This window comes from Sinocyclocheilus anshuiensis, unplaced genomic scaffold, assembly GCF_001515605.1.
Source record: "Sinocyclocheilus anshuiensis isolate Anshui unplaced genomic scaffold, SAMN03320099.WGS_v1.1 scaffold93, whole genome shotgun sequence".
In the NCBI taxonomy this organism is placed as follows: domain Eukaryota; kingdom Metazoa; phylum Chordata; class Actinopteri; order Cypriniformes; family Cyprinidae; genus Sinocyclocheilus; species Sinocyclocheilus anshuiensis.
The window spans coordinates 387772-410952 of record NW_015539852.1 but is presented as its reverse complement, the minus strand read 5'-3'; the positions used below and the strand labels follow the sequence as shown (position 1 = coordinate 410952).

The 23181-nt window shown below is 36.2% G+C and overlaps 2 protein-coding genes across 2 annotated transcripts in view; both read left to right on the top strand.

Annotated features, from left to right (window-relative positions):
• LOC107684655 (SLIT-ROBO Rho GTPase-activating protein 1-like) overlaps positions 1–17941 on the top strand; it is a 109699-nt gene extending 91758 nt beyond the window's left edge. The window contains exons 16-22 of the mRNA XM_016480963.1: positions 2328–2433; positions 2627–2851; positions 3532–3611; positions 10766–10946; positions 12603–12740; positions 15006–15354; positions 16784–17941. Of these exons, the coding sequence (XP_016336449.1) occupies positions 2328–2433; positions 2627–2851; positions 3532–3611; positions 10766–10946; positions 12603–12740; positions 15006–15354; positions 16784–17170 (1466 nt within the window). The 3' untranslated portion in view covers positions 17171–17941. The remainder of the gene's footprint in view (positions 1–2327; positions 2434–2626; positions 2852–3531; positions 3612–10765; positions 10947–12602; positions 12741–15005; positions 15355–16783) is intronic.
• A 2021-nt stretch (positions 17942–19962) lies between these two features.
• The window catches only part of LOC107684654 (poly [ADP-ribose] polymerase 12-like), a 9144-nt gene continuing 5925 nt past the window's right edge, over positions 19963–23181 (top strand). The window contains 3 exon segments of the mRNA XM_016480962.1: positions 19963–20160; positions 20162–20391; positions 22615–22750. Coding sequence (XP_016336448.1) covers positions 20080–20160; positions 20162–20391; positions 22615–22750 — 447 coding nt within the window. The 5' untranslated portion in view covers positions 19963–20079.

The following is a 23181-nucleotide window of genomic DNA, read 5'->3' as shown; positions in this document are numbered from 1 at the left end:
AAAAAAGTTTTTAGCATAAAAATATCGCTTGTAGCTTTACATGGCAGGCCTTTCTAAATATTTGGCCACATGTCAAGATAATCTAGCCACAGAGTTCGCTAGATGAAGGGCCCGTGAGCTTGCATGTGTGGGTTTTGTTTGTCTGTGCGTGTGGAGGAATGTCGAGGCGTGTGTTCATACATACCCGACCAATGTGCGGCCCTGTGCCTGTGACATTCTTTAGAGTGTGACTAATGGGGATTCCCTGCTGTTTACTTTTACACACGACTTACCCTTTCCCAGCATACCACACACTCCCTCCAACACACGGCCTCTCCTGTTCTCTGTCCACGGCAGATCTATATGTAGACTGTCAGAGTTGTGTGTTCACTGCACTGTAGGATATTAGTTTGAGTTGTGTTTCTGCAGACATGTGCCTTGTCTTTAAATTGCTTCTCTTGCTCAGGATTCGTGTTGGAAACCCAGTTACGTGCTGAAGTAAGACGAATAACACGAGTAGCATATTCCCAAAAGCCCAGATCTTTTAATGGTGACATGACTATTTTAAGCTGCTATCAGAGCATGAATCGGGGATCTGTGTGCGCTATGGATGAGAGCAGGTCACATCAGTTTTTAATTCTGTTCTACAGAGGCTGATTTTGCTTTTATAAGTACTGTGTGTGTCTCACAGCCAACCCGTGGGATCCGATGGGGTCAAGATCTAGTGGTTAATCTGAAGCTATGTTTGGAATGAGCTAGTAGCATACTGTGTAGTATGCACTCTATATATTTTGGAAAATAGTATGTGCAACAGTACACAAACATTTAGATAGTTCTGTGCAAAAGTAATTGTCAAGTAATTTAAATCAGCAAGTCACATCCAATTGTTGGCTTTTTAAAACAAGTTTTGGTAGAAATGTCTTGGCAGTCGGATCAAATGGTAAAATAAGAAGGAAATCAGAAAGATCACAACTGTTATTAGGTCCAGTTCAGTCATCATACTAGTGTTGCCATGAAATAGTGATAGTAGAATAGTATGCTTCCAAACACAGCCTGAGAGGACTATGCTAAGGAGACCACAAAGATCCGTAATGGAATTACAGAGAGGACAGGAAGTGAGTTATAATGCCTCCAAAGAGAAAACCCAGTGAAATCTGTGTACATTCCTGCAGGAGAGCCGCAGGAATACTCACACACATTTCTGGGATGCCAGTCTTCTGGATGAATTTTTAAGCTTCTTTAAAATAAGGAGTTGAATAGTTTTTAGACTTTACCTCTTTTAATGCTCTTGTAATCAGCTTCATTCGGTCCAGGGTGAGGGCCGGCACACCTGCCGATTAATTTAAATGAACTCAAGTAAAATGCCTTGTTTTTTAAATTCACTCTTTGTGGTGGTTAAAACACTGAATCAGAGAGTGTGTGACAGATACACATACCTGTATCTGCCATGTCTCTGGTTACAGACCTTTCTGTGCATGTGCTACTGTATATACTTATATATGACTTGGGCAATTTATATATATGGGCAATTTGAAGCAACAAATCAGTGCTATTTCAGTATTATTTATGTCTTTTTATGTTTATTTTGAATTAGCTTTGATTTTTTCCTTTGTTTTCAGATTTCATTTTAATTTTAGTTTAGTATTTTTTTTTCTTATGTGCTTTTGTCATTTTTATTAGTTTTTTGTTTTTTATATTTTATATTATATTTTTGTTTCAGTCTTATTAATTTAGTACTTCGTCTTTAACTTAGGTTCCGAGGCAAGTTTTTTAAGTTGACGTTTTCCATCTAATGCATACATATATGTGTGTGTGTGTGTATAATTTCAGAAAATATTTTTAATATTTTCAAAAATATTTTAATAGTTTTAGTTCAAAAGAAGTGAACTTGTTTTCCAGTAAGACTTGGCTATTGGAAATGTTTGTTTGCAAAATGACAAGGTTGGCACAGAATTTAACTTTGTGCATTTGAACAGTGTTCCAAAGTTTTATTTATTTATTTTTTTTTTTCAACATTTAATGAGCTCAGCCTTGTAACTCTATGAATAGAGCTGCAGTGATGTGGTTATCAGTGAATTAACACTTTCAGATGGAGGCATGTCATAAGATACTCAAGGCTGTTAAGTGTCTTGGCGGCCCTGAATAATCATTTCTGAATGTCATGGCAAGACAAATACATTTTCAGGACTCCTACACTTTCTCTACATGAATGTGAATGTCAGCATTGACGTGTCATGTTAAACCAAATAAGGCTAAATAAATCCTCTGAGTGGGAGACTTGCAAAATCCTGTAAGATATCTACTATATATATTTATTATATTTTTTACTCTTTCTCCCTCTTTTGTAGGAATAGACAATCTGTATGAGAGATCGCTGTATATACGAAAGATCCTGCTGACTGTACCCAGATCAGTGCTCGTGGTCATGCGATATCTGTTCGCCTTCCTCAACCAGTAAGTCTGAATGTCTCACAAACACACAGAAAGCTTTAAAAAGGCATGAAGTGACATCGGAAATGCTGATGATATAATACGCTACTTGACTGAGAATTACATAATCACTTCTCGTTACATATCTTTAAGAAATTCTGAGACCAGACTTGCTGGTTGTCAGTTGTCCTAATAGCTTGCTTGTTTTTCCTTGCAGCTTGTCCCAGTACAGTGATGAAAATATGATGGACCCCTATAATCTGGCCATCTGCTTTGGCCCCACCCTCATGCCCACTCCAGAAACTCAGGACCAGGTCTCCTGCCAGGCCCATGTCAATGAGGTCATCAAAACCATCATCATCCACCACGAGACCATCTTTCCTGACGCGAAGGAGCTTGACGGCCCCATGTATGAGAAGTGTATGGCAGGCGGAGACTATTGGTGAGTGCTGTGATGAGTTGATGTTGTTTTCAATTATTTAGTGATAACTGTCTGGGCAGCTGCTTGTAGGTGGGTGATGAGAATCGAGACAGTGTTTGTGATATATTTTAAAATGTAATTTATTCCTGTGATGCAAAGCTGAATTTTCAGCATCATTAATCCAGTCTTCAGTGTCAGATGATCCTTCATAAATTATTCTACTATGCTGATTTGCTGCTCAGGAAACATTTTTTATTATTGTCAACGTTGTAAACAGTTGAGCTGCTTTAAAATATTTTTTTGTGGAAACAGTGATGCATTTTTTCAGGATTCTTTGATGAATAGAAAGCAAAAGAATTAGAAATCTTCTCTAACATTATAAATGTCTTTACTCTCACCTTTGATCAATTTAATTGGTCCTTGCTGAATAAAAGTGTTGATTTCTTAAAAAAGAAATCTTATTGACCCCAAAATGGTAGTGTATTTGCATCTTAGGATAATAAATGCTAATAAATGTTAAACAAATCAAAGCTATTTTAATCATCTACAAAACTTATTTTAGAACAAAAGGTTTTTAAGCTCATGTGACTATTAAATATTTGGTTTACAGATGCTGTAAATGCCACAATCTGCTATGTTTTTAAAAATAGTTATAATAGGTCAAATAATAGTCTTGATTTATTTCCTCTTATCTTCTGCAGTGAGAGTCCATACAGTGAACATGGAGCTCTTGAGGAGGTTGATCAGGATGGAGGAGCAGAGACCCACACCAGTGAGGATGGTATGTTTATTTCATTTACCACACCCTGTTGTACTGTATGTACACTATGACGTCCCATGCCAGTGAATGTAGATTGTTCATCATGGTCATGGGAACAAGGTTAGGTCATCTTTTCCTGTCCGGTCATTCTTCCCATCAGCTCAAATTGGCTTCAGCCAGTGTGCACTGAACCCCTGGATTGATTTTATCTCTTATAGCATTTTCTGACACGGCAAGTCAAGGGTTAATTCCTGCTGTCCCTGACCTGGGTAATCACTTTTCACAGCTCTAAATGAACTGATCGTTAAAGAGCAGAGAACTTCGTCCAACTGTTTGCTCCTTTTTGTTTTCTAATCCTATGGGAAGGGAGACACATCCGTAAACAAAGGAAGAGGGTTTGAATCAAGTCTGGTAAATGCTTTCCAGTGCTGCAGGGCAACGTAGACCAGTCTGTCATGGATGTAGGGCAGTTTGCGTTAAAAATGCATGTGAAGTCCTCACCAGTCTGACTCCAGATTGAGTTCATTTTGTAGCTGCATTTAGTTTTATCATGGAAAAACTTCTCTAGAAGTTCTCAAAGCTCATTGTCACAAACAAACTAAAACCAGATGCTTGGCCCATTGATGACACATGAACCAATTCCCGTGCTGAGAAATAATCTGAGAAATAAACTGCAAGTGTCAGACTGAAAACTCAACTCAATCAAGTGGTTTGTTTTTGTCTTCTGTGCAGTCTTTCAAAAGAACCGAAAGGAAAATGTTGCTGCTGACCTGTATGCTACCCCACTGAAAATAGACACATTTCCTGTCTCTCTCCGTCTGTACCTGAACAATGCCTGTTTTCTTAAGCTTTATTTTATAAGAGAAGTGGGAAGTCTGCTTTTTCCATATCTAAGATTTCTCAGACAGACAAAAGCCAAGTTTGTTCTATTGTTTAATAGAGGGCATCTGTGCAGGGAGTCAGATAAATAGTAGGACTGAATCAGAAATAGCAAAAACACCGCTTTATTAGAAGATGGTTGCTTTGAAGTTTACCTTTGTGTTTGGATCATAAGAACAAATGGGAATAGACACTCCCTGTAATTGCTCAAATGGGATTTCATTATTTGGCTACGGCAAGCATCTTGTTGTTCATTCTTAAGGTTAGAGATTTAAACAAACCCTTAACCCTGTGTATTAAGGCTCATAATTTGTCCCTCACTGTTTGTGCTATGAACATGAAAGATGCCTCAAATCATGCCGTTTGTTGAGAAGCACTTAAAAGATTTGTGATAAAACTGACAACAATAGACTTCTATTGCAGTTCCATAAGCAAAAGTTTGGTGAAATTTAGTGAGGAAAAAGCGATTTGTGAGGAATAAGCAATTTTAAGCACAGCTTGCACAGAAGTAACTTTGAAACCAAACAGCTTTTTGTTGGTTTTGAACCGTTTTGTTTTGCATTGGTAAGCGCTCACATTTTCTTTAGAAAGTTAAATTTTTTTAGTATAACCTAGTGCTGGGCGGTATACCGGTTCATACCGAATACCGGTTTTTATTTTTGTTACGATATGAATTTTGAAAATACCACAATACCGGTATATGTCACTTAATCAACGTTCGGAACGCGACACTGTTTGAAAGGGGTGTTGCACTGTGGTGAGGGAACAGCCGTATGTGTTACTTAAGCCCTATTCGCACGGGATTAGTATTACGGGGTGACCTCCAATCATTTGTAATAATTGCGGAGGTTGTCTGTAATCTTAATCCCGTGCGAATCGGCCATGTCTGTAATTTGTAAAGTAAAAATTCCCCCGCAAATGACCTACCATATTTCGCTGAACACCGAGGTCCTGTGATAATATTAGTCTCGTGCGAATCGGCATCTCTGTGATTCGGCCAGCATTTGGCGGGTCGCATATCATTTTTCGAGGTTTTTGTTTGCTGTGAGCCTTTTTATCCATCTTTCGCGAAGAATGGAGCTGCGTTGGAGTGTTTGATAGTATTTTGGGTGCTGTTATATCGCTACACCATACAATTTGTAGAAAGAAACGGCTGAAAAGGTTTTGAGGTTAATGTGTTACAAATAAATCAAGCATAAAGCTTGAGATACTATTTTAACCTGGTGAAATGTAAATGTCACAGGGCACGAAACTATATTAATTTCTTTTCTTTTTTTTTTAATCCATCGTAAATTCGAGTAAAATCACAGGCTTCGCTTATCCCGTGCGAATGCACCACACGAAATTCCAAGTAATATTAGTAATATTTTTTTTCCCCATGCATTAAATTGATCAAAAGTAACAGTAAAGACACTTCCTAATGCTACAAAACATTTCTTTTTCAAATAAATGCTGCACTTTTGAACTTTATAGTCATCAAAAAATCCTGGAAAAAAAAGTCACAGTTTCCACAAAAATAGAAAGCAGCAAAACTGTTTTCAACAATGATAATAATTAAAAAAAAAATAATTTTCTTGAGCATATGTCATATTAGCATATTAGAATGATTTCTGAAGGATCATGTGACACTCAAGACATTAGTTATGGCTGCTGAAAATTCAGCTTTGCCATCACAGAAATAAATTACATTTTAAAATAAGTTAATACAGAACACACATTTTAAATTTGAGAAATATTTAATAATATTCCTGTTCTTACTGTATTTTTCACCAAGTATATGCAGCGTTGGTGAGGATAAGGGACCTAAATTATAAGCTTCAAAAAATCTATTAAATATAATTTTACATTTACATTTAAACTATGAAAATGAGTCTTAATGTCATACGCATTATTGCTTTTTTTCAGTTTTTAAAATACCAATTGTTCTTGAATATTTGGGTTCTCTATAAAATAAATCACGTTATACAATTCAAATGGTTATTGAATTCTAATTCATGTTAAGTTTAATTAGGATGTTTCTGTTTTACAGCAAAGCTTTGTTGAAATGCCAGCCTTTGAGTAGAAACCCTTTAAACTGTTTAAAAACATGTGGTCTTTGTTACATTTCTTAACTTGTCCCTGATGATGTTGCAAGAAGCTCATTTTCTCTTCTAAATGGCAGCACCCCTTGCAGTGTGCAAGCGTGTCTCTATTAAAAACATTCAAAAACAGGAAATGCAGCTTACAGTTTTCTACTCTGTCAGATTTTATTCCTTCTGTTCCTAGACTGTGGGGTGCTTGTGGGGAAGTTACTGCTAGAGCAGTGCATGTTTAGCCAGAAAACCTAGCATGGGTTGTTAGCTATCCTCTGGGGCAACAAGAAGTCCATATGGTACAATGTGCAATCAACTAAAGCAAGCGGGTGCAAGAACAACACTTGTTTAATGTCTGAATAAAAATAGTGCCTTAACAAAAGTTACAACCTCTTTAATACAGACTACCGAACAATGTGTATCGCTGAGTGAGCTAGGTTTTGGACCGTAAACAAATTAATTAATCAGGTTATAGTCTGGATTTTCTTACTTTTTTGATTGTTTCTTAAAGTCCCCATGAAATCAAAATTAAAGTTTTTTTGGTGTTAGTATCAATATGTTAGTCTAAAGGTTATCTATAAGGCAACGTGCTCCAAAACAGTGACAAAATTCGCATTTAGAAGATATAAGCATTCAAAGCTTTTAGTTCGTCACTTCCGCAAAAATGGCTCAACGATTTTTTTGACGTACCATCGTACATGGTAACATGGTTTCACGTTGTGTCATGCGAACCGCAGCAGCGCACACAGTCTGACTTTGGCTCCGGTCCAGAGACGCAATCGCACGGAGCGGATCGTATGCGCGAGTCGGCATATATTAAACACTTTTAAAACTACACAACCTCAGCATGATTATGATCACTATTTTGTTTTACTGAGAGTTTCATATTGAATCTAGGGGGTAATCTATTAGACTGTGGCTGTCAAATGCGGCTTTACCGAGCTCAACGGCTCTGACCCGTGCTGATATAAACAACGCTATTGGCTAATTTAAAAAGGGGGCGGGGCTGCTCGATATGTCCCGCCCTGCCTTCCTGTTTCAGTTTAAATTACATCACCACATAGAATAACGCTGCGTGTTTCAAGGCACTTCAGGGGACCTTTAAGCTGAAATCACACAATCTAGGTATCTTCTTCTCAACTGTTACTTTGTCTCCCGCTGTGCTCTCAAACTGTCCTTGCAGCACTGATACATGAACAGGCTTTCGCAAGGACTTTGAATGAATGACAGCGTCTGTCAGGCGGAGATGGAGGAGAGACAGGAACGTGTGGACGGTTGATGGCCATATTGATCTCCACCCCATCCTCTTTTTTAACAAGGTGCCTGGTCTCAGAGCAGCCCTATTAATTCTGACAGTCAACTCACGCCTGTCACGTCTCATTGACTCGTTGTCATTTCCAGACTGGCGAGAATGAAAAAGCATTTCCTCTTTGAGCTTGTGCTTTTCTTTTTTATATTGCTTTTACTGTCTTCCCTATTTTAGATGGATTGTTTATTCTCTTTTGTCGGATTTGTGAGATGTTTTCCCCTCATTTCTCCGTCTTTATTTGCAACAGTGGTAACGCTGTGCCTCTCTCTAGAGGTTTTTTTTAACTTTAGCAAGTATTTCTACTATTTTACCGAAGTTTTGATGCTTCACTAATGGCTATAATGCAAAATGCATTACAGAAATTACAAGAAATTATAAGACTGAACATATATTCACAATATGCATTTAATTACATAAAATACAAATTGATTCAGTTACTTTCAACTTTTTAATCAGACTTGTTTTTACAAAAAAAAAATGGATTTATGGATATAGTGAAATGGTAATACTATGATGGATATGGAAATGCTGGTAATACCGCAGTTAAATTAAAAAATTGCATATTTAAAAATAAATAATATTTAAATTATGAAATATTATATTTATATTATTTAAATATTTACATATATTATTTAAATATTAAAAATATATAAATAATATTTTTTTAAATAATAATTGCCATATTTCTTATAACTTGAGGCCATGCTGAAGGAATTGCAAGCACTATCATTCCCCTTTAAGTGTGATTTAATTCATAATTTAGCAACTTTTTAATGAGATTTTTGATTTTACAGAAAAGTACCATGGTGTTATTAAGGTTTCATGAACATAGTAAAATGGTAATATTATGATAGATATCACCATTGTGGTAATTCCATAATTTTTCTTAAGTATCTTTGTATCTAAATATCAATGTGAAAAAACCATTGTACAAAAAATACGGTATTCATTCCATTATCACGGTTTATATCCATTCATAAAATGCACAATGGCACTCATAGATGCTGATGCCATTTTGCTTAAAATATTTTTATCATCACTTTTATTAAAATTTATTCAAAACAATTGTATTAAATAATTGAATTAAATGGAAATAAATATTTAAATATTAATTATTAAATATATTTTAATTAAATATTGAAACGTGTCGTTTAAATATGAAAACATTTATATAAATAAAATAAATATATATTTTTTAATTTCTCATAATTTAGAATGGTGTCTTGTACCTTATTACTCAAGCATCATAGTATTACCACCGATATATCACAGTGCTGTTTTGTAAGAGGTGTTGCACTCATTTGGCAGGCGTTGAGATGTTGGTAAGGTTCACGTTTCTCGATTGTCCTGAGGACAAGAACAGCCCGTTCTGCCAGAACTGCAGCTACTTTACATGCATTGAAGCCGGTTGGCTCTCTAATGAGTCTTTATGTAAAGAGGGTCACGACGGCAAAGGCATGTACACCGGCTACTCAGAGACCCTATAGTGTTGATGCATTGAAATGCTCTCATTCACATGTGAATGAACGGTCAGATGCAGTTGAGGCATGTGCACTGTATGGATTCATTAGGCTTGGTACTGTAAAAAGCACCAACTGGTGTTCAGTTAACTCCATATTCTTTCCCTTTAGGCGTTTCATATAGCATATGTCAAAAGTGCAGAAATGGGTGATGCCACTCATGCGGAAGAGCTAATTGATCACAGTTATGATTGGATATTTTCCAATGGAAAGCTGCTGCTGATGATGCCACTGACATCTGTTTCCGCTCTCCTTATCCACTGAATTAACCATGCCATTTTTTTTTTTTTTCTGCAGAGGGGGAGCCCATTGAAGCCATTGCAAAATTTGATTATGTGGGCCGTTCTGCACGGGAACTGTCCTTTAAGAAGGGTGCGTCTCTTCTGCTGTATCAGAGAGCGTCGGATGACTGGTGGGAGGGCAGACACAACGGCATAGACGGACTAACAATCACATAATAAATGTGTAATCATTAGACTGTTTACATATATGATTGTCAAATTAATGTAGAATCTTCATAAAATATTTTAAATAATATGTAATATTTATATTAACAATATTAAATAAAATTTTCATTGGCACCGGGGTAGTGAATTTATTGTTAATAATTTTTTTTATTCAAACAGTCCATATTTATGGCCAGAATTATTATTTATTTTAATATTGTTAGTCTTTTTAACCCTAGTTATGTATAGTGTAATATTATTTATTTTGTTCACTATTTTATTTTTTCACTGAGCTTCTTGCATTGCATTCTGGGATTGCCTTCACCTGAACAGAACAGAACAGAAATTTAACATTAATAAAATATGTTCTATATTACAATCTGGATGTACTCTATCTGCCATTTGAATACTGTGTATTTGCAAATACAGCTTTGATGTACTGCTTTTTTGCATACTTTGTAGCAAGGAAGTAAATGCCTACTTACACAGAAGAGTAATCTATGAAGCCTTAAAATGTTGTCTAGGTAGACAGCTAGTTAGATTTGGAACAAAACCGAGGCACATCTGAGTTTAGTTGCAGCACTCCGCGGTGGACCATCTCCCCTGGTAAATCCCTTTATCGTCATGACAACTTGTTCCACCTGGGCAACTATTGGTGCCTAGTTGAACAAATTATGGCTCATAAAGGGGGCAAATCTAATGGATCGGGCACAGTACTGAGTGACGCCAACATGTTCAGTTAACTCCATATTCTTTCCCTTTAGGCGTTTCATATAGCATATGTCAAAAGTGCAGAAATGGGTGATGCCACTCATGCGGAAGAGCTAATTGATCACAGTTATGATTGGATATTTTCCAATGGAAAGCTGCTGCTGATGATGCCACTGACATCTGTTTCCGCTCTCCTTATCCACTGAATTAACCATGCCATTTTTTTTTTTTTCTGCAGAGGGGGAGCCCATTGAAGCCATTGCAAAATTTGATTATGTGGGCCGTTCTGCACGGGAACTGTCCTTTAAGAAGGGTGCGTCTCTTCTGCTGTATCAGAGAGCGTCGGATGACTGGTGGGAGGGCAGACACAACGGCATAGACGGACTAGTGCCTCACCAGTACATCGTTGTACAGGATATGTGAGTATCTCTACTGTTCTACAGTGATACAACAATACAAATAATAGTGCTTCAACAGAGTTCGATGTTATTAACCTTTATTTAACCAGGCAAGAAAATACATACAAATAACTAAATACACACATATATTGGGCTGAATAGATTTATCTGTGTTTGAGTATTAGTCTGTTCAGTCCTTTTTAGTATTATATAATTATAATTTACAATAATTCGAATTCCGATTCTAAATTGATTTGCAGTGCTCATAAAGGGGGCAAATCTAATGGATCGGGCACAGTACTGAGTGACGCCAACAACAGAGCCCATACCAGCCCACTGTGTGTGTGTGTATCAATAATTCACGTCGTGACCTCCCTGTTGATGTGTGTTCTTGGCTCGTGGCGCTGAGAGAATTTACAGCCTGGTGTAGAGAGGGAGTTTAAGAGGCCCTAGACCAGCAGCGTCAGCCCCTCAGTCCAATAAAAGAGCCAGAAAGCGAAAGACACACACGCTCATACACACAGGATATCCTCTATGGCACGCATGCAATGGAGAGAATTCACCTCACAGCTGATAGAAATGCCTGTTTGGTGCTAGAAAACATGCACATGTGACCTAATGTTCTGTCCAATAGGCTGCATCAGCAGCTGTGATTTTACACAGGATTTGTGGAGCTTTATATGCTCTACAAGTCTCTTTCACAGGTCTCGTGTCAGGGCTTTAACGCACCACTCTACACAAGCATCACGTACTGCTTGACCTTCACATGAAAGCATTGAAGAAGGGCAATGTTACAAGGTTGCAAGTTAGTCAGGAAATATACATTGTAAACAGCAAAAACAGAAAAAGCTAATTTCGTCATGTTTGAGCCTTCAGCAGGAAAACAGTCCTTGCGTTTCATTGCTTTTAAACATTGCTGAAACGTTGCTGGTGCTTTTTGCACCACCCAGGAAAGGTTAGTGACAAACAAGGTGGAAACTAAAAATGAGAGATGATATATTTAAAAAATAAAAAGTTGTTTTTATAGTCATAGTGATACAGTATATATTCACAAAATGTTTAATAATAATAATAAAGATAATATATATTTAAAAAAAATAATAATGTTGTTTTTGTAGTCATATTGATATAATCACGACGTTTTTTTAACAGCAAACCTGTAGTTTTTTTTTAATGATGATAATATGTGTGTAATTCCGATTCTAAATTGATTTGCAGTGAAAAGCTTTTTACTCTCTGTACATAGAGTAAAAATACATAATATTTAACAAATTAGAAAAAATCTGCAAGTTTATGTAATTCAGAAATACAATTTATTGTTTTACAACACAATATATAAAATCTAATTAAAAATTAAAGATAAGATATAATGTATGTAAAATGGAAAATATAAAAGGTAGGTGATAGCAAGAGTATTTATTAATATATATATATATATATATATATATATAATTATTTTTTACCCAAGTCATGCAGCCCTACATTCAGTGTATTGGGGAGTATTGAGTGAAAAAGAAGAGCTTAGTGATACAAACCAGTGGCCAACTTGAATTTTGGAATGTGTTTTGGTGACACTTGGAGCTCTTCTTGTTGTCTGTCATGAAACAGTTTGCGATTAAACATTAAGCCTAATGCATGTAAATAGGTTATAATAACTGCTTGTTTACTGTTTTACAGGGATGACACCTTCTCTGACACTCTGAGCCAGAAGGCAGACAGTGAGGCCAGCAGTGGACATGGAGGAGAGGAGAAATGCTCCAGCAGAGACATCGGATCTCCGGCAGACAGCAGATTACCTGATTCCTACATCAGCAGGTGAGTGAACGAAAACATCCCAGAATTCCCCTCGCTTCAAGCACTCCAAGACATTGAGGGAATTCAGTTAAAGTAACAAGCAATTAAATGACAAACAAATACCCTACAAGTAACAAGAACAAAGAAAGAAATACCCAGAAGTCCCAGTTTGGGTTTTCTTCTTGAAGTTTATTACATCTAGTTTTTATTTTTATTGTGTTGATTTGCCTCGTATTCATTTGCTCTCTCCCCCGTTCGTTCTTTCTTTCTATCCCACTGCCGTGCAGCTCCGTTTCCTGCCTCTTAAATCTTTCAGTGCATTTGTCTTTATTTAGATGTTCTCCTCCTTCCATAAGTGCGTTTATCAAACATACTTTCTCACAGTTGAGGATAGCCTCCTCTGCGACTGTAAACCCAATGACATTATGGCAATCAAATCATAAAGTGGTGATCTCCAAAGACAAATATTCTCTTAGATATGTCAGCACTATTCCTAACAGAGGAGGTGAGTGCTCAAACACAAACTCAGTATTTGTTTACACTGAGTTTGCCAGAATATCTGGATAAGCAGTGAGTGTTGGTATACTGCTGTGTGATAACAGACCTATGCAGACTGAGTGTTAAATGCTGCTCAGTATGTATTTGAATCATTTGTAGTCGTTCTATGATTTTCCATCAAAAATCACCAGTTCACCATGTTTTGACTCATTTCATGTGTGTCTTGCATTATGCAGCAGTGCACCATTGAGTCGCTTCATGTTTTAATGTAGTGCGGGTCGCCCCCTGCTGGACTAATACTTCTAATGATACTTTAGATAAAATAACACTGACATTCATTTCATTTCGGTTTACTTTGATCATTATCAGCAGCACAGTTATGTAATTTATTAACTCACAATTTAGCATGACATTACTGATTGCCATCCATCACGGACTGTCAAAATGATTATGCAAGCATTACAAGAGCTCATTAAGTACAAGTTAAGAGGCATCTCATGGTTAAACAGTTATGATAGAAATGCTCCATCTTACTAATTGATAATTTATAGGTGTTTCTTCAACTGTGTGCACTTTTGGCCTTAAAACATACTTACTGGATAGTTACAGACTAGTTACCTTTATTCTTCCTAAACTGTAATGAGCAATCTCCACTAGTAGCCGAATTTTAATATACTATCACTATTTTGGATTAGCTTTTATTTTATATTTTCATTTTTAATTTAATTTTACGTTTTCGTAATTGTATGTGGTTTTCTTATTTTCATTAGCTTTTTAAATATTTATATTTAGCTTTAATTTATTTTTCTGTAATTAATTTATTTTTCTTGAAATTATTCAAGGCAACATTTCTAATTTTCATATATTTAAGTTTATCTAATATTTACATTTTTACATTATCTAATATTTGCATATATATATATATATATATATATATATATATATATATATATGTGTGTTAGTTTTAGTAATTTTACTAATTTATTTCAATGCATTTTTTTAAGATTTGTTTTTTTAGTTTTTGAATTGAGCTTTTTTCAATTATCAATTTTTTTATAGTTTTAATTAACAATAACAACATTGCTTTCCACCATCTTTCATTTATTTTGTATTTTAAATGTTTTGGAAGTTACTTAAGTCTTTCTAGGGCTTATTTTTTTTGCTAAACTATTGTGTGATATAAAAAAGCACAATTAAATAATATTTTCACACATATTTTCCCTATATATTCACATAATTTGTCAAAAGTATAGCCTGATTGGAAATGATATATTACATTTACAAGTCATGTTTTGATATTTGCTCTTCACTGACACTGTTGTGTTCTTGATAAACACATATACTAACTTTAAAAAATAAATAAATAAATAATGTTAGAGGCAAAACTGTTCATATTGATATTTTGCCTTTAAAAACTCCCTTTGGTTCCCATATTTTAATCCTGACATGAGGCATCTCCCAGAGGAAGCTCTTTGAGTTAATACTGTGATATGCACAGTCATAATCCATCATGCTGTTTCCTGTCAGGCCTCTTGTCATGAATATGCAGAGTAGGTCTTGCCACAGATACTCTAGAGATGACGCTGATGCTAATTAAGCATAAATGCTGAAGGTTAGCACACTTGATGTTGCCAAATGCAGCATGTGATGACCAGCAACATTTTGTAACTACATCCACCACTTAATGTGAAGCTAACAGTATTCGCAATGGTCTCCAAACCTCTCACAAAAGATATGGAAATAGATTCATTGCACACTTTAACATGTCATATTTCCTGCTTTATTTAGCAGGCACAGGAAGAGAAGTGTCCCCCCGATCCGCAAGCCTCCAGCTCGCCCCACCGACGCCCACTGCTTGGTCCACCCCTCCCAGAGCCATCACGGCAACCCAGATTTGGGATCCCCAGTGATGGGCCACTACAGTCCACGGGACCTGCTGAGAGGAAGAGGATACATGCCCATGGACAGTCCCGAGAGACGCAGACGGACCGGCCACGGCAGCCTGACCAACATCAGCCGACACGAGTCCATGAAAAAGATGGAGAGTCCTCCCATCCGTAGGTCCACGTCTTCAGGCCAGTACACAAGCTTCTCCGAGCCTCACGGCAAGAGTCTGGATCCAGAGAGCATCGCACAGGTCAGCGGGAGGCGAGCGACGACGCCCCTCACACCATGCGCAGCAGGCCCAGCCCTGTAACATAGTCAGTTACTGCCTCCTGTTACTAATGACTAATGCGTATCTGCAACACACACTCACACACTGGGGCTCGTTTATGAAACACAAGCAATGAAAATATATAAATCACTCAAAATTCTGTTCAAATCTTCCGTAAGCCAGTGATTCTCACCCTTTAGGACTCCAAGCCGCCCAGTTGGCCTAGACAGTATCTAAAGGCTGACCATTTAGGCTTGTTTTCAAACTTTAGGTACAGAAATAATTTTAGCGCAGTTAATTTTGGGATTGTTTCATAAACTGAATGATCTTCAGGGTTCTCATTCTTTTTAACAATTGACTTTACATGAAAAGGATTTTTACAAATATTTTGACCGCCAAAGAGCAAGTATAAATAATTGAAATAATTCTACCCTTTAAAATAATTGAAAAAAATATATATTATAGAAATATCCATGACATTATAATATTTGAGTATTATTATTATTATTTTAGGTCTAGACTTAAAGACCCTTAGTTCTTACATAAAAATGTTTTTGAAAATAATTTTTAGCCATTTTTGCTTATTTTAAAGCCTGTTTTGTCTTATTTTAAATATTTTTTAAACAGTTATGTTTGTGAGGCCTCCCTAGTGAATTTACATGACTTTGTCATTCATGATTACTTAAAAAAATCAACTAAAAATACTTTTGAAAGAGAGAGCGATTTCTACCCAATAAAACATTTTAGAAACTAGATCAATTAGACAAATGTATATTAATTCTAAAAGCGTTCCTACATTTATTATATTTTTATTTCTTTATTTTATATATATATATATATATATATATATATATATAAATCACATTTTTAAAATTCAAAAATGTTCAAGACCTTGGAAAACCTGGTTATTAAATAAAAATGAATTTTTTAAGGTGTCAAATTTAAAATAAGAATTTGTAGCTGTTTTTTTGTTTTGTTTGTTTGTTTGTATAACAAATAACTCATTTGTCTTATTTTAATAAATAATTTTTAACTCTTGAAAATTTGATGAGGAAGTGTGAATGACTTACAAACAGTTTACACAAATTAATTTGGCTTGTGTTTCATGAATAAGGCCTATTTTCATAATTCAAATATTTCAAAAGATGGTTTTATTGAGTTCCTATCTAGCCCTCCCCCCCCCAAAAAAATACTTGAATAACTCCCCACTGGTTTCACATTTTCAGTGTCTCTTTAATAACTGTTTCACTTATACATCAGCTTTGTTTAATACTAATAATCTGACCATTTCATGAACACATATTTGATCTCAGTAGACGTGATTCATCATGTTGTGTGCTTGTATTGCCATTTGTTTGATGTTTATTGTTGTAATTCTGACCACCTACACTTCTCTGTCTCTTTCTTGTAGGACATAGAGGAGACGATGAACACTGCTCTAAATGAGCTGAAGGAGCTTGAACGGCAGAGTTCTGCGAAACACGCCCCTGACGTGGTGCTGGACACCCTGGAGCAGATGAAGAACGCTCCCACACCGGCCAGCTCCACCGAGTCCCTGAGCCAACTCCACGGCCTCCTGCTGCGGCCCGCCGTCACGGAGCCGCCCATGCGCCGCAGCACCAGCTCCTCCAACGATACCATGAGCACCTTCAAGCCCGCCGTGGCCCCGCGCATGGGGGTGCAGCTCAAGCCCCCCGCCCTGCGGCCCAAACCCATGGTGGCCATACCCAAGACGGGAGCGGCGCAGCATCCGGCGGCTCCTCCACAGGATCCACTGGACAAATCCTGCACCATGTGATTCATTGTGGGCGAAACGTTTAGGGACAAAGAGGACCGCTGCTGTCAGAGCCAGATTTATAGTGAATTTTATTGCCAATGAACATGGTGACGTGTGGTTCTTCATTTTTGCAATATTTCATTCAGAGAGTGGACTAAAGCAAGTATAGATAACTAAAGATACTAGAAATACGTTACTGTGGTTAATGAGGTGATGGTAGTTAGTGTGTATACAATTCCAACACTATTAAAGGGATTATTAATAAACTAGAATAACATCGGTCACTAAGCATGGTTCTGAGGAAGAGTAGAGTAGAGTAAACAGGTGTTTACTATTTCAGAAAGTTACATTTTCTCCCTGTTTAGTCGATTCCAACGAACATTTTTAGATATTCTAGACACCTGCAACTAACGGAAAGCAGTTTATTTGTTTTCAAATACTGTTTGCATGCTTGTCTGACACCTTATTTTTTCCCGCAATACTCTGTGTGAATAGATTAAGGAGTTGTGACAATGGTATTAAAGAAAGCAACAAATCACTACAGCTTCCTACGGTATGTTGTTAGGGTGACTTTTTCTATATCAGTAGTTTACATCCACTAGAAAAACTGCTAAATGTGAATAATACAGAAACTAAGCAGGGTCTTTGGTTTCTCTGTTTACAGCATTAGGATTGTGGGAAATGTCTCTTTAAATCTCAGAGTGATTTCTGGTCTGGACTCTTTGTGGAATGTTGACGTTGGAAACGCACTGCCATATAAGGGAATGTGATGTCACATCTTCTGCCCGTCCTGATTGGCTGTGCACGCTTGTCTGACACCTTATTTTTTCCCGCAATACTCTGTGTGAATAGATTAAGGAGTTGTGACAATGATATTAAAGAAAGCAACAAATCACTACAGCTTCCTACGGTATGTTGTTAGGTTGACTTTTTCTATATCAGTAGTTTACATCCACTAGAAAAACTGCTAAATGTGAATAAAATGTACATCCCCTAAACCTTTTTTTTTTTTTTGTCTTTACGTTCATTACTTTCTCCCAGGAACCAACTGCTCTCTATAAACAATATTTTTGTAGTATCTATATGCTTAATTAGATGTAATCTGTGAATAGTCGAGTCTAGCTGCCAAAAAAGTAAAGTTCAAGCGCTGCTTAGAGATCGATGCGGATAGGCAACAAGAATCTTTTCCTTTTCAGCTTAGCTGTCTAAAACGCTCGGCTTGGTTCTATCCTATAAGCATGAACGATAATCCTTTTAGTTGTCATATGCAAGTACTTTTCTAGAAACTTATGAGGCAATATTTCTTGTTGGTTCACCAAACAAGGGAATGATGCCAATAGCCATGGACTCGGAGACTGTTACTGCAGTGCTTTCATGGGATAGTGCTGTTTCTTATGTGTGCTTGAGGCCCATTAACCCTTCGTAAAAATGTCACACACAGCACCACACCCAAATTAAGTCAGTCACGCAAGGTACCCAAAGATAAAGAGTTATGTACAGCATCAGTCACTCCCGTGTATTTGCACTCCAAAATTAAAGATCTGGGATTTCGTATACAGTATATCAGTCTGACGTTATCTGTGCATTGACATTCACATTATTATGACAGTTTGACAATAGCTTAGCGTGTGTGTGTGCGTGTATTTGTACTGTATTCACTGATAATTATACAACAGTTTATTCATATTTAAGTAGGATATGCTATGAAATGTGTGTGGGGGATGTTACGAAATTGTCTATCATTGAACAAAGGGGACAAACTGTACGTAACCAAGAAAATTAAAAGCAATGCCTGTTTTGAAACATGTAATAAGAAACATACTAAAGATTTATATTGAACGATATTAACAAACATTTTTTATTTTCTTTGATTTTTTTTAAGAGCGTGCATTACATGTAAGCCTTGAAAAATGTTCTCCCTGCGAAACTACACACAGTAGCAGAATCTCTGTACTTAATTGCTGTTATATCAGTGTGTCCATGTACATCTCTGTACTATGTACTTGTGAAAGTGCCTTTAAAAACTGTTTTAGAGGAACTTCATCCAAACGTCCTCTGTGCTGTGGCATTCTTATTTCATATCCAGTATAATGAGTTGCTAGGGATTACGGTAAATAAATTATTACTAACGTTGTTCTGTTTATTAAGTTGTAAGAATGATCAAATAATAAAGATACTGCTTATCCATTGTGACATTGCACTTTTATGTGAGACTGTATATTTTGGCATGTAACATCCTAACAATTTGTAGAGCTCTTGGGGGACTGCGCCGTCTTTCTAATAAAGAATATAGTTTGGTCAGTTCACTAAGGTGTTGGCTTGTGTCTCCTCCTCAGACCGTGTTGTTTTGAGAATGGTAAGATTGTATGTGATGAGATGATGAAGTCTTCACCATGTGATGCTTTCTCTGTAGCTTGAGATGTAAAAACAAAGACAGCAACTTAATGAATTCCCAGTCTGGGTTTGTAATGACAATTTCATCACAATGAAAGTAATGAGGTGCTTTTTCTCCCAGAATCTCTCAGAATTCCTTTGGGAGTTCTGACCCTTACTTCACCCCATTAAATTTGTCAGTATATGGATGGTGGCAACTATTTTAATGTTTTTTTTTTATTTTTTATAATTATTATTATGTGAAATGAAAGCGGCTGTGAGATACGGTCAAGGGTGTTTAAAAAAAAAATAAATAAATTGACCAACGAGTTTAGCATGTTTACTTTTCAGGTTTAAGATCATTTTGAGTTACAGTTGTAGCAACTAGTAGCTGCATATAGGTCTATTCTATTGTATGGTTTCCTGGAGATGCAGGCAGGAGAGGGCGCCAAAGACCAGCATCAGTTTCGCTTTCGTTTCCGTTTAAATGCCCCAAACCATCGGCTAAACTCAGGAAAAACGAAAACGACTTACTGTCGTTGACGGCATCTACGAACATGAACATCGTCTCTAGACACATATTCACCGTTATCTGCAAACATGAGGGCTGCACGGACTATGGTAAAGTCGAGAGGGATTTTGCGGCAGAGTATCACGGTGGCGGATCAGGTTCTGTCTCAGGTGCTCGATGATCACCAGAGGTTTGTTATAGTTCAGGATGAAGACTCGAATCCCAGAAGCTCCATACCAGATAGCGACAGTCTGATCTTAGCCAAAACATCACTGCGACTGTGTAAACATGACAATTGTTCCGGGTGTGAAGACCTACACCTGTGCAGGTACTTTGTGTGTGGAAATTGCAGATTTGGGTAAGTAAACTTTGAGTTCCATTTTAGGCCAGTTGTTATAAATAATATGGAAGACTGTCATTTAGCAATTAATTAAAGACAATAAGGTATTGGAAGACTTTTTTTGACACGTATTCCTTAAAACTATCTAGCTTTTGTGTTTGTGTTAGTACTAGGCCTTGTTTATTTGTTTGTTTACTAGTAAGAGATTCAGTAGCGACTAGTAGCTTTAATTTAACTAGAGTAATATTACTGTTCTAAGTGACAACCTGCCAATTTTGTCACTGAATTTTAGTATTCCACTTGTTGCTGGTGACTATTTCAGTTTCACTAGTAACTATTCATTAAACATGATGATCCATCAGGACCTAGGTGTCTCTGATGCCATCTGGTGGGGAAAAATGACATAAAATTGCATTTTGTGATTACAGCCACTAGAGGGGCCTATTGAATCCTATGGAGATTCTTAAATGAGTCAAATAAGTGAAATCTTTAAAACTACACCAACTTGAGGCTTCATTAAACTTTCAGATATATCTCAAGGCTTTCAGATATATATATATATCAAAACATAAAAAAAACTATATTTTGTAAAAAAAATAAAAATTAAATTGATACTGAATTTTAATCCAAACACATGCATATTCATACAGTTTCATAAATATGTAATAAAGATAAAAGATAAATGTAAAAACATGAATATGATATAAACTCATTGGTCTCCACCCCATCACTCAAATTTAACTGTGTTAAGTCAAAAAAAGAAATTTCATGACAGTTATTTCCCAGCAGAAACATCATAAATGCTATAATGTCTTTCAATGGGAGTGTGTGTGTCATGTGTGTGTTTGTGTGTGTGTGTGTGCCTGTGTGTGTGGGTATGTGAGTTTTTTGTGTATTGGGGACATTCTGCAGTCTCAGCCCTTTGTTTGGGAATGCATCTTTTCTGGATTGTGTCAGATTTTATATAGTAAAAAAAAATAATTAAATAAATAAAAAAAATGCTGTTTTTTCCGGACATTCCATTCATTCCTATGGCCGGGTCAAAATGAATGTAATACTTGTGGGTGTAATACTTTTTTTATTACACCCACATAGAATCCTCGAATCGACTCAAATTTTTTTGTGTGCTCCATGTTCAAGTGTGACAAAATAAAAAAATGTAAAAAATCCGCAGTTTTTCGTAAATTCCATGCTTTTCAAGTGGTGGGTCAAAATGACCCACTTAAACTGCTCGAATTCACTCTAATTTTTTTTTCATGTATTCCCGGTTCAAGTGTGACAAATGTAACAAAGTCTCATACCATAACGATCAACGCTCGATTTAAAAAAAATATTTTTAAAATCTGACCCGTTGAGTTAAAACCTCATCCGTCCCTCCCGAACCTATAACAAAAGTGTCCCTCGTGGGTCAAAATGACCCGAAGGACAAAAATGGCACTAATTTTATTTTTGGTCCAGAAAGCTTATATTGGTCCATTTTTATAATTTTGTTTCTAATTTTTTATGTGTTTTTTTTTTTTATCATTTTTTGGTGATTTTTATTTTATTCACATTAAATTCTGGATATTTTTATGAAAATGAGCATATTTGTATACATTTTTCACCCAAAAAAAACAAAGAAAGACAATTTCTGCATATTTATACTTCAAGTCATTCATTTAGTAGCTTGTAGCTACTCAAAAATTTACTCGGATGTATTCCAGTTTTCTTAGTACACGCTAGTACTTAGGGTGTTACTAGTAACATTTTAGTCTTACTAGAAAGATTTTAAATTAAACTATGACTCGACTAGCCATTTAATTAGTTATTACATATAATGAGTAAAAGGGCATTTGCAGCTAGTATGATGAGAAATGTTACCAGCATCAACACTTGTCTCATAAATAGGTACTAATATTTGAGACTTTAGTCTTTGCAACTTCAGGGATCTTATCTATTCACAATCAGTTTGTAACACTCCAAAGAGAAAGGAAAACTTGAAATCGCATCATATGACCCCTTTAAGAACTGGTAAAGTCAGAATAGGTGCCAGCAATAATTGTAATACGGTGTACATACTAAATGTACTCAGTTAATAATTAATATTTACACAATGTTTGCTTAGTGGGACACAATTACAGCTTGTTGAAAATGACACAATTATATAAAAACTCTACATTTGATATATGGATGATTCTATGATCTGTGTATGATAGAACATACAATTAAATCTATGTAATTTTTATTATTTGTCATTCGTAGGACAAAATGCAAAAATTCCCATGACTTGACATCAACGCATAATTCTGACCTCCTGGAGAAACATGATCTTTATGGCCTTGCGCATGGAGAGTTGTTTCAACTTCTGCTTCAGAACGACCCCTCGTTACTTCCAGAGGTCAATATCTATTAAACAGGTTTGCTAGTTATCTCATGATTCATTCCAATGACTCTTGGAAAGTCATGTCAGACTCTGAAGCTGACTTTAAAACATCTAGATTGTATAAACATGAACTTTTCACCCACATAAGCATGTCTCACTCTGCATAAGAAGGTAAGTATTTGCAGAAGCTGCTCAGACTTTTTGTGTGTTTAACCATTTCTGCAACCTGTGTCAATTATTTGAATTTGTAAAGAAACTATTCCTTTAAAGGGGTCATATGATGTTGCTAAAAATAACAGTATTTTGTGTATTTGGTGTAATGAAATGTGTTTATGCGGTTTAAGGGTCAAAAAACACATTATTTTCCACATACTGTACATTATTGTTTCTCCTCTATGCCCCGCCTTCTGAAACGCGTCGATTTTTACAAAGCTCATCGGTCTGAA